This window comes from Dendrobates tinctorius, unplaced genomic scaffold, assembly GCF_039654945.1.
Source record: "Dendrobates tinctorius isolate UK_male_01 unplaced genomic scaffold, ASM3965494v1 ptg000196l, whole genome shotgun sequence".
Taxonomy (NCBI): Eukaryota; Metazoa; Chordata; class Amphibia; order Anura; family Dendrobatidae; genus Dendrobates; species Dendrobates tinctorius.
In genome coordinates, this window is record NW_027361863.1 from 10,204,312 (window position 1) to 10,222,355 (window position 18,044).

Here is an 18,044-nt window from a genome sequence, read left to right on the forward strand (position 1 = left end):
AGTTCACTCTGACATGTGGAGGCATCCATTTTGAGAAATATTAAGTGTCTTGAGTCTTTAAGATCTTCCTTTTGGTTAAGGGCTTCTTCAATCACTAATTTTCTAATACTTTCGCTTTCCAGAAAAAGACTAAAGGCCCCATTACATATAACGATGCCCCAGCGATCCCACCAACGATCCGACATGGATGGGATCGCTGGGACATGTTAGACAGCCCCTCCTGCAATCAGGACCAGCGCGACGTTGGTTTCCAAGGTAAACATCGGGTTTCTAAGAGCTGCGCTGCTCTTATAAACCCGATGTTTACCTTGGATACCAGTGTGCAGCGTAGCTGCTCGCTGGCTCCCGATGCCACACGCAGCGATGCGCGCTGGCCAGCGGGAGACCAGCGATGAAAAAACGGCCCAGGACGATCCAGCACGATCAGTGATACCCGGCAGTGTGGCCGGGAAATGCTGGATGTCACACACAGCGATATCGCTGGAGAGATCGCTGATGTGTCACAAAATCAGCAATCTCGCTGTGTGTAACGGGGCCTTAAGTTTGTGTGCCATTTCTCCATTAAAGCCCCCGTTACACACTGCGATATCGCTAGCAATATCGCTGTAAAGTCACCGATTTTGTGAAGTTGCAGCGATACTGCTAGCGATATCGCTGCATGTGATACTTACCTCCGACCGGCTCCCCCGCTGGCTATCGCTGATCGCGCGAGAAGCTCCTGGACCATTCCTCGTCGGCCGCTTCCTGTGGCGCCGACGAGCGACGTGTGGAGCCGGGCGGGAGGACGCAGGATCACCGCGTCTGACAGGTAAGTAGCGACCCCCGACCCCAGCGATGTCGCTGGTGAGATCTGCCTGTGTGGCAGCTCACTAGCGACCACCTAGCGATGCACCAGCGATCCTGACCGCGTCATATCGCTGGTGCATCGCTATGTGTAACGGTACCCTAAGAGCTGTAAAAGCTGATGGTGTACCATTATCATTTGCACAATCTTGTCACAGCAAACTCTATGAGCTGTCTCTTAAACATAGCTGCTGTCATTACAGTAACTTTGTCACTTACAAAATATCTTGTAAGTAATGATTGAGATGCTCTTTGCTTCTATGCATGGCGGGAAGTGCTGGGCACTTGTTTCTTGCTGTTATCTTTCTCAGTAACAGCTTTGAAAACTTTTGGGTGTAAGTATGACGCGGTCAGGATCGCTGGTGAATCGCTAGGTGGTCGCTAGTGAGCCTAAGTGGCAGATCTCACCAGCAACATCGCTGGGGACGGGGATCGCTACTTACCTGTCAGACGCGGCGATCCTGCGTCCTCCCGCCCGGCTCCACGCGTCGCTCATCGTCACAGCAGGAAGCGCCGCAGGAAGTGACCGACGAGGAATGGTCCAGCAGCTTCTCGCGCGATCAGCGATAACAAGCGGGGGAGCCGGTCGGAGGCAAGTATCACATGCAGCGATATCGCTAGCAATATCGCTGTAACGTCACAAAATCGGTGACTTTACAGCGATATTGCTAGCGATATCGCAGTGTGTAACGGGGGCTTTAGGCATTTTGTAACTGGTCGCTCTCAAAATATTTTTGTCTTACAAAGAAAATAAGTTATATTGTAATTTGGTGAGTTCTCCTTCAATGGAAGTCTTCAAACAGAGGCTGGACAGACATCTGACTGGGACGATTTAGCGAATCCTGCTTTGAGCAGGGGGTTGGACCAGATGGCCCAGGAGGTCCCTTCCAACTCTACGATTCTATGATTCTGTAAGAATAGGGAATCATGCATAATTTTGGATAGGAAAAATAAACTTTGCATAAATCAATAGTACAGATAATGACAAATAAAAAAGTTCATAATATATTTATAGCTTTACTCTGAACTTTCAATCTCAGGCGTGTCTCAGGGTACAGCTCAGTAAATGTTTCACATCATGATGCTTCACAGTCTATGAAGAGGGGACGAGGGAGGGAGCACATTTGTGCTAAATCATAGCCCAGAAAAAAACTGATGCTGCTTGCAAAGCTAATAACATGAAGCGCATAAGAGAAGCTGACCTCTCCAAACATGAGCTCAGAGGGAAAACAAACTAAAACATCAAGCATACAGACAACACATACATTGGACTATGGATTTATGCATCGTTAATTGAAAGTTTAGATATGCTTTAAGAAGTACTTGCCTTAATACTGTGTTTCTGTTCAACCTAGCAGTTGAGATGAGTGCAGGGCTGCAGGCATTCATTATCAATGCCTTTCTGCTCTGATCTGTAGAGGAGGAGCTTTACTACTGAGCATGTGAATAAAGTGCAGTACAGATACATCTCAACTAAAAGCAGAGATCCTTAGATCAAGAATAGAAAAGAACAGATTTATAGGACATTTCATAACTTTCCCAAATTTTTCTGAAAAAAAATATTCATCACATACTGCATTTAAATACTGTACCCAATTATATATTTTAGGAATCAGACCATTTTATACTGACTCCACCAAAATGGACACCAACTCTGACTCCACAGTCCTGCATTTCACATCTCAATTGTTTTTTCAACCATATTAACTAAGTAACTAATATAATAGTTATATGGAATAAAAAAAAATAAAAAAGTAAAAATGAAGATAGGACTCAGTACCTTCACTTTTTCTCTTCTTAAGCAGCAGAAAAGGCAATTCTCATCAAAGGACCAATCACATACTGCTGTAGGTTCACAGTCTAGAATAAAAGGCAGGGATGGAAAGAAAAAGCCAAATGTTACCCAAACATTGACTCCTCACACAAACCTAAACCAAACAGGTTACCAGATGTAAAGTCCATAAAGAAGAAAGTTGTGGTAAAATTAAATGAAATTTCCTTTTCTTGGCATCATTCTAAAGAATATTATATTAAGTTTTCTTCACTTTTTAGACATTTAATTTGCAGAAAAGTAGCAAAAGGAATTGAACGTGGTCAGTGTTTGCAAGCAGCTCAATCAACTCCTTACATCCCTTGGTCTATCTTAACCACCATATGTAAGGAGTATGACCAAGTGAGATTGCTCTGTTTGTCACGTCATCTGTTTCGTGCAGCACCCATAGCTGTTGGTGATCAAAGTCCTACTCTGGGCCGGCCATATACGAGAGGCGTCCATTAAAGATTTCCCCTGACCCACTTCTATTTTTCACAGGATGCTGAAACTGCACATGTGTAATGGTATAAGTTTCTACAGGTTACGTGCTAATTTGCAACTCAGAACTGATAACGGTCTTTATTTCACAGGTGCTGAAGTGGTGCGAGGTTAAATAATGGACCCAGTGGAATACAGAGCAGTCATCAAGTTCCTTTACTTTTGCAATATAATGCACCAGTTCACAACTCACATGTTGCCCAAATGGAAGCATGCTCCTGTGGCTTTGAAATTCTACCGCAGTCCCCTTATTCGCTTTATTTACTCACTAGACCTCGCACCATCGGACTTCCACCTCTTTCCAAAAATGAAGTTATTTTTGAAGGGCAAGCATTTTTCAGCTGATGAGACTCTGATTTCCGAAGTCACAACGTGGATTTTGGAGCAGCCAGTCAACTTCTACAAGCAAAGTGTTTACAGTTGCTTAAAAAGAGATGGGAGAAGTGTGTGTCACTAGGTGGCACCCATGTAGAGAAGGACTAACTGTGCCAAGTTTCATTATTCTCAGTCCACAGGAAGTGGATCAGGGGAACTCTTTAATGAACGCCCCTATCAAAGTCTAGTCACTGTCTAATTAGGCTGCCTATCCGTGTAACAGTGACAGGCTTGATAATGCTCTGCACTACAAAAGCAGTGCAATGTACCAACATTGGGATGAAGGGATTGCGTGCCCAAGACCTCTTGTAGAATTACAATATTTTTTCTTTTTGAGGGGGAGGTGGGGGTGTGTTGAAGTGTATAAAGAGGGGAAAAAAAGACAAAAATAAGAAATAAAGCAGTTTAATCTAATTTTAAAAATTGCCAAAAAAAGGACATCTGGTATTACTGGAATCTAAGAACCAGAGAAACCAGGAGTACAAGGTGATAATTGTATAAAAATGGTATATCAATTTTATTAAATAGAAAAATACATATATGAAAACATCACACAATAGGGTAACCATAATGCACCAAGACAGTACAGGCAAGAAAAAGGAGGGACCCCCCTACATAATGCCACCACTAGGTATAAGAAGCCAAGGCAAAGTTGCCAGTAAGTAAAAGTAGTGCCGCTGGCGGTCTGGTAGCCGCATTCACACCAAAAGCGCCATAAAAATGAGAAAGCAGAGTTGTGCCAGCGAAACGTGCGTCGGGGTGGAATTTTGGCCCTTGGATCACCTCTCCTATGCCCCTATTATCGTGGTAAGCCTCTTTACTATACATTTTATGATGCTTTTGGTGTGAATGCAGCTACCGGACCGCCAGCAGCACTACTTTTACTTACTGGCAACTTTACTTCTGCTTCCTATACCTAGTGGTGGCATTATGTAGGGGTGTCTCTCCTTTTTCTTGCCTGTACTGTCCTGGTGCATTATGGTTACCCTATTGTGTGATGTTTTCATATATGTATTTTTCTATTTAATAAAACTGATATACCATTTTTATACCATCATCACCTTGTACTCCTGGTTTCTCTGGTTCTTACATGCTATATGGAGTTGGTATGGCTAGTCTTAAGGGAGATTCACCACTGGGTGATTTTCTCCATAGCACTAACTAATATGCTACTGGGTTAGTCATTAATTATTACTGCAATCTGTAGCGACCAGTACAAAAGAAACATTTATTCAGCAAGGCTTGACATAAATAGGAAAAAATATGTATAAGTTATATGTATCACAAAGTAGGTAGCGATAAAATTTTGAGCTCGATCTATAAATATAAAACACATGCCTCATGCAGCTTTGCAGAAAAATTATTGCTTTAACAAAAACAATATGATAAGTTATTTTCTTGTGCAAAAATAGTGAAACAATGAAGAGGACCATTTACAAAAAATTTTAATTTTCAGCTGGACACAATATAAAAGTGGCTGCACAGTAGAGCAAAAAGGTTTTTATAATTTCACCTCTATAATGCAGAGATATTAGCAGTAGAGTTGAGCGACTTTGGTCGGATCGGGTTTCATGAAACAAAATTTGTTTCAGATGAAACTGGTCCGACTAGGGCAAAAAAAGTCGGGAGTTTCGTCCGAAACCCGACCCCAATGCAAGTCAATAGGACATAAAAGTCGGCATTGAGTGGATGAATGTCATCCGCTCAATGCCGACTTTTATTCCCCATTGACTTGCATTGGGGTCGGGTTTCGGACGAAACTCCCGACTTTTTTTGCCCTAGTCGGACCAGTTTCATCTGAAACAAATTTTGTTTCATGAAACCCGATCCGACCAAAGTCGCTCAACTCTACTACTCTACGGTGACTTCATGTGGCCCGCAGGCAGGTCCCCGGAGTGCCCAATACTCAGGCGGCAGCTGTATCCTGTCGGCCCTTTAACCCTCAAGTGCACGGCATGCAGCGTTCACTACATAATGCTGGCTGCCCTGCACATGAATGAAGTCAACTGGGTGGGCAGGGTTAGAGCCCATTGCTCTCCCGTCTGTGTCCCCTAGCTATAGGTTCCCCATGTGATTTCTGTGCCCCCAGGTATGTGCACCCATGATCTGTGGCTCTCACCTTCGTGCCCCCTGTGATCTATGTGCCTCCTTGCTATCCCTGTGCTCCCCTGCTATGTACCCCTGTGATATTTGTGCTCCCATGTGATCTGTCCCCTCCAGCTATGTGCTCCTCAATGATCTCTGACACCCAGCTATGTGCACCCCTGTGATCTCTGTGCTTCACCCGTGATCTTTGTGTCACCCCGGTGATGCCTGTCCCCCCTCCCCCCAGTGCTGTATATCCCCCCTTATGGCTGTATGTGCCCCCAAGTGGTGTATATTCCCCAGTGCTGCATTAACCCCAAAAGTGCTATGTATCCACCCGAGTACTGTATATCCCCCCACCAGTGATAGATATATATATATATATATATATATATAACCCCCTGTGATGTACAGTATGTGACTCCACCAGTGATGTATATTCCCCTCCAGGGACATATATACCCCCTGTGCTGTCTGTGCTTCCTCGTGATGTATATAGCCCTTCAGTGATGTCTGTTTCCCCCAGCCTCCCCGGTGATGAATATGTCCCAGCATCTCCTGTGGCGTCTATGCCTCCTCCAGACCCTCCTATAATTTATGACCCCAGAGTCTCCTGTGTGATGTATATACAGCAGTCTCAGCGTCTCCTGTGTGATGTATATACAGCAGTCTCAGTGTCTCCTGTGTGATGTATATACAGCAGTCTCAGCGTCTCCTGTGTGATGTATATACAGCAGTCCCAGCGTCTCCTGTGTGATGTATATACAGCAGTCCCAGCGTCTCCTGTGTGATGTATATATAGCTGTCTCAGCGTGTCCTGTGATGTATATACAGTAGTCCCAGCGTCTCCTATGTGATGTATGACTTACAAAACTTATGACAAAGTTAATTGCTCTCCTGGTCGCCACAAACCCGAAAAAGCAGCTGTGAGAAGCAACATGATCATTATCACCTAACATCACAGCTGCACCAAAGAGAAGCAGCTCCAGCCATCACATTAAGGGTGAGTAAGTAATTGTTTGACTAAATACACCGGTATAATTTTCAAGGTGATCATTTTTGTGTGCCGAATAATGGTAGAAATTTCCAATTGGCCCCCAGCTGGAAAAAGGTTCCCCTCCCCTGGGTTAAAGCGAACCTGTCAGCAGGATTGTGCACAGTAAGGCCGGGGTCACATTGCGTTATGGCAGTCTGTTATGTTAGATGGACTGCGCTACACTGCGGCATAACGCGGTGTATTGACCCCCATTATCGGGCGCATCGCGACACATGCCGTAAAGCGGCATGCGTTTGCGATGTGCCGTCATTCAGTGACGGAGCTTCGGACGCGGGCTGCAGCGTCTGAGGCTCCGTCACCGCTAGCGCAGCTAAATCAATTGCACTAGCAGGTATAGCATTATGCGATCGTCTTATTCTATACCGTTAACGCAGCCCGTCAACGCTATGCGTTGAACGGGCTGGTTAACGCAATATGAACCTGGCCTAACCTACACCCAGTGGCAAGTCGGCGTCGTTATACTGAATACACTAGTACCTTGTTTGAAGAAATCCGTCTTGTTGTAATTTTGGAAATGGCGCAGTAGCAGTTTGTATAGCAATCCGATAGCTGCTGTTGCGCAGGCAGTGCCATCTTGTTAGTGAAGGAAAAAAAAAAAAAAAATGTCCTCGTCTAAGATGGTGCCGCTCGTGCCTGCAATAGCAGCTGCGGGATCGCAGAGCTGCTATTGTGCAAGCGGCGCCATCTTGGATGAGGAATTTTTTCCTTCTCCAGTAAGATGGCGCCGCCTGCGCAACAGCAGCTATCGGATCACAAAAGCAGACACTGATAGCGCGGCGGGCGTTTTCAAATTGTTTTTTTTCCCCTCTAGCTGAATAACCTGGAAAAAAATGTATTATTGGCACACAAAACATTAGATTTTGCTGCAGAGCAGGTGACATGGCTGACAACTGCATGCAGAAGCAGCTTTTTAAAAAAATGAGGGATCAGTGACCTGTCAGCAGTCTGCATTATGAATATTTACATAGGAGCACCACATGCTCAAACCCTGCCTTAGGCAACGAGAATCTCTAACACAAAACTGACAATAAAAGATTAAAGAAAGAACATCCACAAGATGGATTTAATCAACCTTGGTATTAATTTCATCAGTATAATGGTGCCGACCTGACACTGTCTGTAGGTTACTGTGCACAATCCTACTGACAGGTTCCCTTTATATGTTACTGTGGTCATCATAGAGTAGATGGAAGGATAATGTTTCCAGCAACTAAATTCAATCAACCAAGAGCTGATTTCTAACCTTTTCCCCATTTAGCCATTTTCTATAGGTGTGCACCATGTAACTGAACCAGTGTCTTGTATAAAATGCTATATGCTAACAATAGTTTGTGAAATACATTTGTTTTAAATAATTCCATTGTAATACCTTCCATTCGTTAGGTTGATGCATATATTTGTGTGTGATAAGCATACTTTGCTCAGTGTAAAAACACAATATGAATAAAAAGGTATTGTCCAGTTAAGAAAATTCTTTATCGTATATCCTATTGGAGAATTCTGCGTTAGTAAAGATGTGTGCCATGTTCAGATTCCCTATTTTTTTCCATGGTGGTTATAAGAAGCATTTATTACGTCTGGTGGTACTGCAGGAAAACTGACTACGTATGACCGGTCACCGCAGCAGATTACAGCTGATCAATGACATCAATAGGGATTCTTACATTCCTGATTATAGTCATGGCATTGCCCAAAGTAGCTTTAGGCATAAAAGTGCTGTTTATGAAGAGAGAAGAAAAAAAGAAACGCAAACAGTAACTTTAACATTTATTAAAAATTCTCTCAGTTCAAAACAATGAAGGGGTGTGTGTGTGTGTGATTTTAAATTGTGTAGGATGTAGTTGTGGCCGGTAGACTATCAGTCGTGGGTGGTCTCAAACAAGGTGCAGAACGCTTAAGGCCCTTTTACATTTAGCGATGCACCAGCGATCCGACCCGGTCAGGATCGCTGGTGCATCGCTAAATGATCGCTAGTGAGCTTTCATACAGAAAGATCTCACAGCGATGCAGCAGCGACGCAGCGCACGATACTTACCTTTCACACACAGCGATCCTGCGTCCTCCCGCCCGCGTCCAGCGTCGCTCGTCGTCACAGCAGGAAGTCTCAGCAGGAAGCGCCCGACGAGAAATGGAGCCGGACATTCTCGCGCGATCAGCGATGGACAGCGGGGGAGCCGGTCGGAGGTAAGTATCACACATAGCGATATCGCTAGCAATATCGCTATAACGTCACAAAACCAGTGACGTTTTAGCGATATTGCTAGCAATATCGCTTAGTGTAAAACCCCCTTTAGGGTATGTGCACACGTAGTTTTTAGGTGCTGCGGATTTCTCCCAGCGGATTTTGTAAAATCTGCAGGTAAATTTCAGATCAAAAGACCTGCGGTTTATCTGCGGATTAGGCTGCGGTTTATCACCTCTACAATGGAGGAGATTGTAAACCGCAGCGGAATCCGACAAAAAGAAGTGACATGTCATATCTTTCTGCGGATATGAAACAGCAGCAAAACCGCACGGAAAATTCCGCAGCATGTGCACAGCGGTTTCCATTTTACATAGAGTAAAATGGTACTGTACAACGCAGCAAAATCCATAACGTGTGCACATAGCCTTAGAGGCTCTTGGCTACAAAGCTTGAAAGCTCAGCAGCTTGCCGGATAGTGGGATCTGGCCAGACTGAGCGCTTAATGGGGCAAAGCGAAAGCTGCCTCTACCTGCAGCATGGGAAAGTGTACAGTTTAGACCAGAGGAACGGACCTTACTGATGGTCTAAATAGTTAATATGAGCACCCCCCCCAGCCCAATAACCTCATTTGAGACAGCCCCTGTAAATAGTCATCTGGCATTTGTCAGAAAAACATTATTATAACTACAACTGAACTGGAGTTTAAAGATTGGAGTGTATGTTTGATTGTTGTAGTGATGGATTTATCTAAACAATGCCCTTCCCAAGCCAGTTTGGGTCACAGGTCTTCTGATTGCGAGAGATACAGTTTCATACACTGTACACCTATGAAGCTATGACACTCAGGTCAGGAGAGCCATGGCGAGTCCATGCTTAGATCGATTTACAAGTGCATCTAAAGCAACCCTTAGGGTTGCCATAATATAACTGACTGGAAAGCAACATTAGACTAACAGTCACAAACAAACTTATGAATCAACATTATGAAAAAAAAAAAAAATTGTGCATGGAAACATTACTACATATTGTACAGCTTTTATTCATCAAATAATTTTAACTCTAAAAGTAAACTGTCTCCCTTTCCAATTGTAAATTAACAGCATGCAACAAAAAATAAAATCTAACAGTATGCATGACATTTGTATTTATTACAAAATGCATGACAAATACACAAAAGTGTAGGAAAGACCAGACACTGCACAGAATAAAGGACAGTAACATCAATAAAGTTTGGTAAAAATACCGCAAGAAACTTTGCATTTAATTTTTAAAGTGTTTTTTCCAGGATTTTTTTTTTTTTTTAATTAGCCAAGTGCTGCAAATGTTTTAACATATATAAAATATACCTATTGAATTCAAATCACTTAAAGTCTGCTTCTCACACAGAAAATATATGTCTCATTTACATGGTTGCTGCAATCAGTCGTCATGTGTCGAACATGCAAAAATCACAACTAAGCCCAAGCAACTGGCTGTAGCGGTCACTTGAACAGACGTAGTTGCTGCAGCACCACTGGCGTGTGGCGCTTTAGCAATGGAGTATTGAATAGGGGAGTTATGGTCATTTTATTATATTAAACATACTTCCAGTTCTTGATTTCTACAAAAGACAAAAAAAAAAAACCAACAAATACCTTTATAGGGAAACGGTCACAATGTTTTTGCTACTCCATCCGAGAGCAGCATGATGTAGAAAAAGGGTCTAGCTAATCATACAGCACATTTGGGGTTTGGGTGCAGATAAATTCCACAATAAAGTACATGTAAAACCATGGACAGCATGAAAGCCCTGGCTGCTCGACGGCAGTCAGATATTACCTGAATCGCCAAAGCGTTTCAAAGAAACTATACTTTGAAGATCCATCCAGGGACTGTAGTCTGACGCTGCTTATGACAAGGGTTTCAAAAGTGCTGCTGCAAGTGATTGACCGATCTCTAATTATGCGCACATACAAGTAAGTGCGTCTCACTAAATTAGAATATCAAAAAGTAGTTTATTTCAGTTCAATATAAAAAGTTAAAAACTCATTCTATAAAGGCATTACAGAGTGATTTCAAGTGTTTATTACTGCTAATGATGTTGTTTATGGCTAACAGACAACGAAAACTTAAAAGTCATTATCTCATTAAATTAGAATTAAGAAAAAATACCTGCAAAGGCTTCCTAAGCATTTAAAAAGGTCCCTTAGTCTGTTTCAGTAGCTCCACAATAATGGGGAAGACAGCTGACTTGACAGATGTCCAGAAGGCAGTCACTGACACACTCCACAAGGAAAGCTAGCTACAAAAGGTCATTGCTAAAGAAGCTGGCTGGTCAAAGAGTGCTGTATCCAAGCGTTGGAGAGTTGAGTGAAAGGAAAAAGCGTGGAAGAAAAAGGTGCACAAGCAACCGGGATAACCGCAGCCTTGAAAGGATTGTCAAGGAAAGACCATTCACAAATTTGGGGGAGATTCACAGAGTGGACTGCTGCTGGAGTCATTGCTTCAAGAGCCAACACACACAGACGTATCCAGGACATGGGCTACAAGTGTCACATTCCTTGTGTCAAGCTACTCAAGACCAATACACAACGCCAGAAGCGTCTTACCTGGGCCAAGGAGAAAAAGAACTGGACTGTTGTCAGTGGTCCAAGGTGATTTCAGATGAAAGTAAACTTTACATTTTATTTGGAAATCAAGGTCCCAGAGTCTGGAGTAAGAGTGGAGAGGCCACAATCTAAGCTGCTGGAAGTCTAGTGTGAAGTCTCCACAATCAGTGATGGTTTGGGGAGCCATGTCATCTGCTGATGTAGGTCCACTGTGCTTTATCAAGACCAAAGTCTGCGCAGCCGTCTACCAGGAAATTTTAGAGCACTTCATGCTTCCCTCTGTCGACAAGCTTTTTGGAGATGGAAATCTCATTCTCCAGCAGGGCTTGGCACCTGTCCACACTGCCAAAAGTACCAATACCTGGTTTACAAACAACAGTATCAATGTACTTGATTAGCAGCAAACACGCCTGACCTTAACCCCATAGAGTCTATGGGGTATTGTCGAGAGGAAGACGAGAGACACCAGACCCAACACTGCAGACGAGCTGAAGGCTGCTATCAAAGCAACCTGGGCTTCCATAACCCCTCAGCAGTGCCATAGGCTGATCGCCTCCATGTCACGCCGCATTGATGCAGTAACTGATGCAAAAGGAGTCCCGACCAAGTATTGAGTGCATTTACTGAACATACATTTCAGTAGGCCAACATCTCGGAATTTTAAAATTATTTTTCAAGCTGGTGTTATAAAGTATTCTAATTTACTGAGATAATGACTTTTGGGTTTTCATTGGCTGTAAGCCATAATCATCAACATTAACATACACTTGAAATAGATTACTCTGTTTGTAATGACTATATAATATGAGATTCACTTTTTTATTGAAGAACTGAAATAAATTAACTTTCTGATGACATTCTAATTTAGTGAAAAGCACTTGTAAGTGAGGAACCTAGAGCATGGGAAGAGCATGCCGGGGGCAGAGACAATTTAGTCTCGTCTCCGGCTATGAATAAAGTAAATGCTCCAGTGAGTCAGAGAAGAATATACCTTGATTAAATCATGTAGCCAGGACAACTCACGTTGCCCGTGGTTTGGGGAGCATGAATTAGAAGACATTTAATTCCCTTTAAAAGGGAACCTGTCAGCAGGATTGTGCACTGTAACCTCTACATAGTGTCAGGTCAGCGTTGTAATACTGATTAAAATGATACCTTGATTGATGAAATCCGTCTTGTGGTTGTCGTTTAATCTTTATTTTCTGTTTTTAGTTAAGGACATGCTCGTGCTCTGGGGCAGGCCTGGGGTGGTCTTTAGGTGGTGCTCTGATTAGGTATTCATAATGCAGACTGCTGACAGGTCACTGATCCCTCAGTGACCTGCGATTAGTTTGCATAATGAATACCTGCACATACCGATGAAAAAAAAAAAAAACCCCTTCTGCAGGCAGGTGTCATCCGTGGCACCTGCGCTACAACATAATCGCATGTTTAGCTTCCTAGTAATAACCATTATTGATGTTACTGAGCAAGTAAAAAAATAAAATAAAATTTGAAAATTAAGCCCACCGCACCTGCGCAGTAGCAGCTATCGGTGTGTATAGAGATCCCATGTTATTGCGCAGGCGGTGCCATCTTACTGGAAAAAGAAAAAAAAAAAATCCTCCTCCAAGATGGTGCCGACCCATGCCAGCGCAGTAGCAGCACTCGATCTCAGAGATTGATTTGATCAGAGATTGATTTTTTTTGTACTTGCTCAATACCATCAAGAACAGTTTTTACTAGGACACTAAACATGCAGTTATCCTGCAGTGCAATCTGTGCACAATCCTGCTGACAGGTTCCCTTTAAATCTGTTGCAAACTGTTGCCTGAGCAGTAAATACAGTTTTATGTGTTATTATCATAATATATTTTATATACTTTGTGTGAACCTTAGGGTATGCAAGGAACTCACATGGATGTTTTAAAGTAATAATACATTAAAAATACCTTTAAATAAGCTGAGATCATCAAGCAATGCAGGTCCAAACAGCCCTTCTAAAATAGTCTCAAAACCTAAAAAGAAAAGAGTACTCAGCCTTAGTCTTACAGAATTATACAATCTTACATAAAAGCGAATGGAAGGAAACAAAAAATTTAGAAAAGTTATATTGTGCTTGTTTGTTATTAATAAGTATGTCTGTTCAGTTAAATTAACATGACATGAAAGCTACTCCTACGATAAACAAATCTCAACATCCATACTATTTTATATACCAAGCCCAATTTGCCATTTATCTTGTACACATATTACCTCTTTTCAATAAGATGTTTAAAAAAAAAAAAAAATGTACCATTGATAACACTGACTATGGATGGAGGATTTCTGGGCAATCAATCCACTTTCACGGCAACTAACAATACCATTATTAAACAGGGTTGGTTAAAATTAGATAGGATGCTTTTCCTTTAGGAACCATACTTTTCTAGGTTTGCAGTCCAAGGACTGGATCTGGTATTATCAGGTTACCGCAATTGAATACTGCAGTTTACACACAGACTACAGCAGTAAAGGCACGGTGTGTAGAAAAGCAGTTTTTTTATAATATCATACAACTTATTGGACAATTTATCAATGCTACTGTAAAGTAAAATATTTGTACAAAAAGCAGCATTTAGCTCTAAACTGGGTTTACACCAGACGACCGACATCATTCAACGACCACCGTTCGGAGACATGTTGGCCAATCGGCAGTGGTTCAAGTCTATTTAGACAGGCAGACTGTGCTTCTGATGAGTACTGAAGGATCAGTAATAGACCATTCAGTTCTATACTGTAACATTATTCTCAGCAGAAGTCGTTTAACACAGGACGATGAGCTGCTGAGAACGACGATCTTTTAAGCAAGACCAAAAATAATTTCTCCCAAAGAACTAGTCTTTTCCTTGTTTGCTGTGCAATTCAAAGACTCTACACAGCAGAATCTTTAGCAAATGAGTGATCCTGGGAACATTACTTTTCAATAATCCAGCAGTGTAAATGCAATGGATGACCAACAGGTTCAAGTTCCAAATGAAGCATCGGACTTAAAAGCGAATTTGTCACCATGTTTGGCAGATATGAGGTAAGGTCACCACCTTTCAGGCCTGATCTACAGCATTCTGTATATCTGCCCCCAACCCAAACTGAAAAAGAGCTTTTATTATACTTGGTTGTGGGCCGATCCGAGGGATGTTGATGTTGTAGGTCTGGCGCCTCCCATCTTCTTGAGATGCAGTTCTCCTTCTCTGTGCTTTGCAGGGCTGTTGAGTCGGTAAGCCAAACCTGCGACTCCGACTCCTCAATTTCCCTTACACCGACTCCGACTCCAACTCCACGACTCCCACACATATTGCTTATATTTAAGTGAAAAATTTATTGTAGTACAATGTGAACCTCAGACATTTAATCATTTTTATGATCCAATAATCAAGATGTTTAGATAGAACAGAATATATATTGGTGTACTACCCGGTTTTCATTCTTTTTGGTACAGATACGATATGGATAGACAGATATGGATAAATGGATAGATAGAGCAGATTTCTAATCTGCTTTTGCTATTGAAAACATTATCTATGAGCTCAAAAACCTTTCAGGTGATGCAGTTTTTTAAAAAGATGATCAGCTTTTGCAGCTGAAAAACGTATCCTCAAAAAACACAGGAAAAACGTTGTGTGTGAATGTAGCCTTAGATCAGGAATATAACAGCCATTTATAGGACATTTCATAACTTTCCCAAACTCCTATGAAAAAATATTCAGCACATCCTGCATTGAATTACTGTACCCAATTTATTATATATTTTAGGAGTCGGAGTCGGTCCATTTTATACCGACTCCAACTCCGACTCCACCAAAATGAGCTCCGACTCCACGACTCCGACTCCACAGCCCTGGTGCTTTGTGTGGATGATGCGTCCCTATGGCGTACTTCTCTGCCCTGTTGGGGGCACAGTAAAGTACTGCAGTGCGCAGGCCCTGGGAAAGATCAAAGAGCTGTAGCGCATGCGAACTGCAGTACTTTACTCTGCCCTAGTCAGGGTAAAGAAGTACGCTTGCGCAGGAGCGTGATGCCACAGAGATTGGAACATGACATAAGGAACCGGGGAACATTGTGTGGATGACGTAGGGACATGTCATCCACACAAAGCAACGAGGAGGACATCTCAAGAAGATAGGAGGAACGTACCAAAAACAGACAACCTTCAAACCAGACCGCTCCGCAGGAGAGTATAATAAAAGCTCTATTTCAGGTTGGGGGGCAGATATGAAAAAATCAAAAAAGAAACAACAAAAATATATAATATAGATAATTATACAGCCAAATAAAAATTGAAAATTAATAAATTAATAATTGACCAATGTGTTTCTTCCAAAGAATGGATGGCAGACCATCCGGTATGTATGAAAAAACCAACTACTGATGTAACAAAGAGAACCAGAATAATGGGAATGTATATATAAACACGAAAATAGAGGCAAAATATATATAAAATAAGCCTTTATTAAAATTATGGCCAGACAACAACAACGGCAATATATGAAAAAACGTATAAAAAAAATGGCAAAAAAAACGCATAATACATAAATGGTTAAGTGTCTGTACTTATAATAATATCACCACTATAGAATAGAAAGTGTTAAATGAGTCATATATAATGATCCCTATATATAGCAACCAAGAAACATGGTAGGCACAATAAAACCAAAAATAAAATATAAAGGTCAATAGTGAAAAATGATATGTATATACCCAGGATTAGTGAGAAACTAATATATACAAGTGTATACATATATAAAAGTGATTAATGTGCACCAAAAAAATTATATATATGTGTATAAACAGATAATGGTAAAAAGGAAAAGAAATAATGTGCGCCAAAAGGTAGCTATATAAAAGCTTATCATGAAAAGCGCTATATGGCAGAAATAAACCAGGGACAGAGGCCAGACAGCACATGCGCTAAACAATGGTAAAAAGGCCACAAAAAACACCATGAAAAGCGCTATATGGCAGAAATGGGCCAAAACCATAAGCCAGACAGCACATGCGCTAAACAATGCCGCATAAGTAAAATGGGCCACATTAAGCAAGACCGAATATACCTGGCAATATACCTGGCAATGGCTAATAAAGCGCTTGCACAGAAGATGTGTGCCCAAACTATGCAGCACTATACAGCACAATGCACTGCTTGTAGGACAAATGCTGAGGCAATAATCAGAATAATGAGCTACAAGGGCACACCGCAATGGGACGCCCATGCAGCAAAGACTGTCCTGAAAATATAATGCAATATAGCACGATTGGTTACCTAGAGAGTGAATGACCAGAGAGTGGTGAAGGCGGTGTGACAAAAAGAACGCGCCCCGACGCGCGTTTCGGAAAAGCTCCTTCTGCCATATAGCGCTTTTCATGATAAGCTTTTATATAGCTACCTTTTGGCGCACATTATTTCTTTTCCTTTTTACCATTATCTGTTTATACACATATATATAATTTTTTTGGTGCACATTAATCACTTTTATATATGTATACACGTATATATATATTAGTTTCTCACTAATCCTGGGTATATACATATCATTTTTCACTATTGACCTTTATATTTTATTTTTGGTTTTATTGTGCCTACCATGTTTCTTGGTTGCTATATATAGGGATCATTATATATGACTCATTTAACACTTTCTATTCTATAGTGGTGATATTATTATAAGTACAGACACTTAACTATTTATGTATTATGCGGTTTTTTTGCCATTTTTTATACGTTTTTTCATATATTGCCGTTGTTGTTGTCTGGCCATAATTTTAATAAAGGCTTATTTTATATATATTTTGCCTCTATTTTAGTGTTTATATATACACTCACTGGCCACTTTATTAGGTACACCTGTCCAACTGTGTGTTAAGACTTAATTTCTAATCAGCCAATCACATGGCGGCAACTCAGTGCATTTAGGCATGTAGACATGGTCAAGACAATCTCCTGCAGTTCAAACCGAGCATCAGTATGGGGAAGAAAGGTGATTTGAGTGCCTTTGAACGTGGCATGATTGTTGGTGCCAGAAGGGCTGGTCTGAGAATTTCAGAAACTGCTGATCTACTGGGATTTTCACGCACAACCATCTCTAGGGTTTACAGAGAATGGTCCGAAAAAGAAAAAAAATCCAGTGAGCGGCAGTTCTGTGGCCGGAAATGCCATGTTGATGCCAGAGGTCAGAGGAGAATGGGCAGACTGGTTCGAGCTGATAGAAAGGCAACAGTGACTCAAATTGCCACCCGTTACAACCAAGGTAGGCAGAAGAGCATCTCTGAACGCACAGTGCGTCGAACTTTGAGGCAGATGGGCTACAGCAGCAGAAGACCACACTGGGTACCACTCCTCTCAGCTAAGAACAGGAAACTGAGGCTACAATTTGCACAAGCTCATCGAAATTGGACAGTAGAAGATTGGAAAAATGTTGCCTGGTCTGATGAGTCTCAATTTCTGCTGCGACATTCGGATGGTAGGGTCAGAATTTGGCGTAAACAACATGAAAGCATGGATCCATCCTGCCTTGTATCAACGGTTCAGGCTGGTGGTGGTGGTGTCATGGTGTGGGGAATTTTTTCTGGGCACTCTTTGGGCCC

General features: G+C 41.9%; 1 protein-coding gene across 7 annotated transcripts in view; it reads right to left on the bottom strand.

Annotated features, from left to right (window-relative positions):
* The window catches only part of LCOR (ligand dependent nuclear receptor corepressor), a 107,412-nt gene that overhangs the window by 37,408 nt on the left and 51,960 nt on the right, over window positions 1-18,044 (bottom strand). For 4 of the 7 annotated variants that reach the window (XM_073552872.1, XM_073552871.1, XM_073552877.1 and 1 more), the window contains exons 2-3: window positions 13,376-13,441; window positions 2,624-2,703 (exon numbers count right to left, since the gene is read on the bottom strand). In XM_073552872.1, coding sequence (XP_073408973.1) covers window positions 2,624-2,703; window positions 13,376-13,441 — 146 coding nt within the window. The remainder of the gene's footprint in view (window positions 1-2,623; window positions 2,704-13,375; window positions 13,442-18,044) is intronic. The other 3 variants (XM_073552875.1, XM_073552873.1, XM_073552874.1) reach the window with 1 other exon arrangement.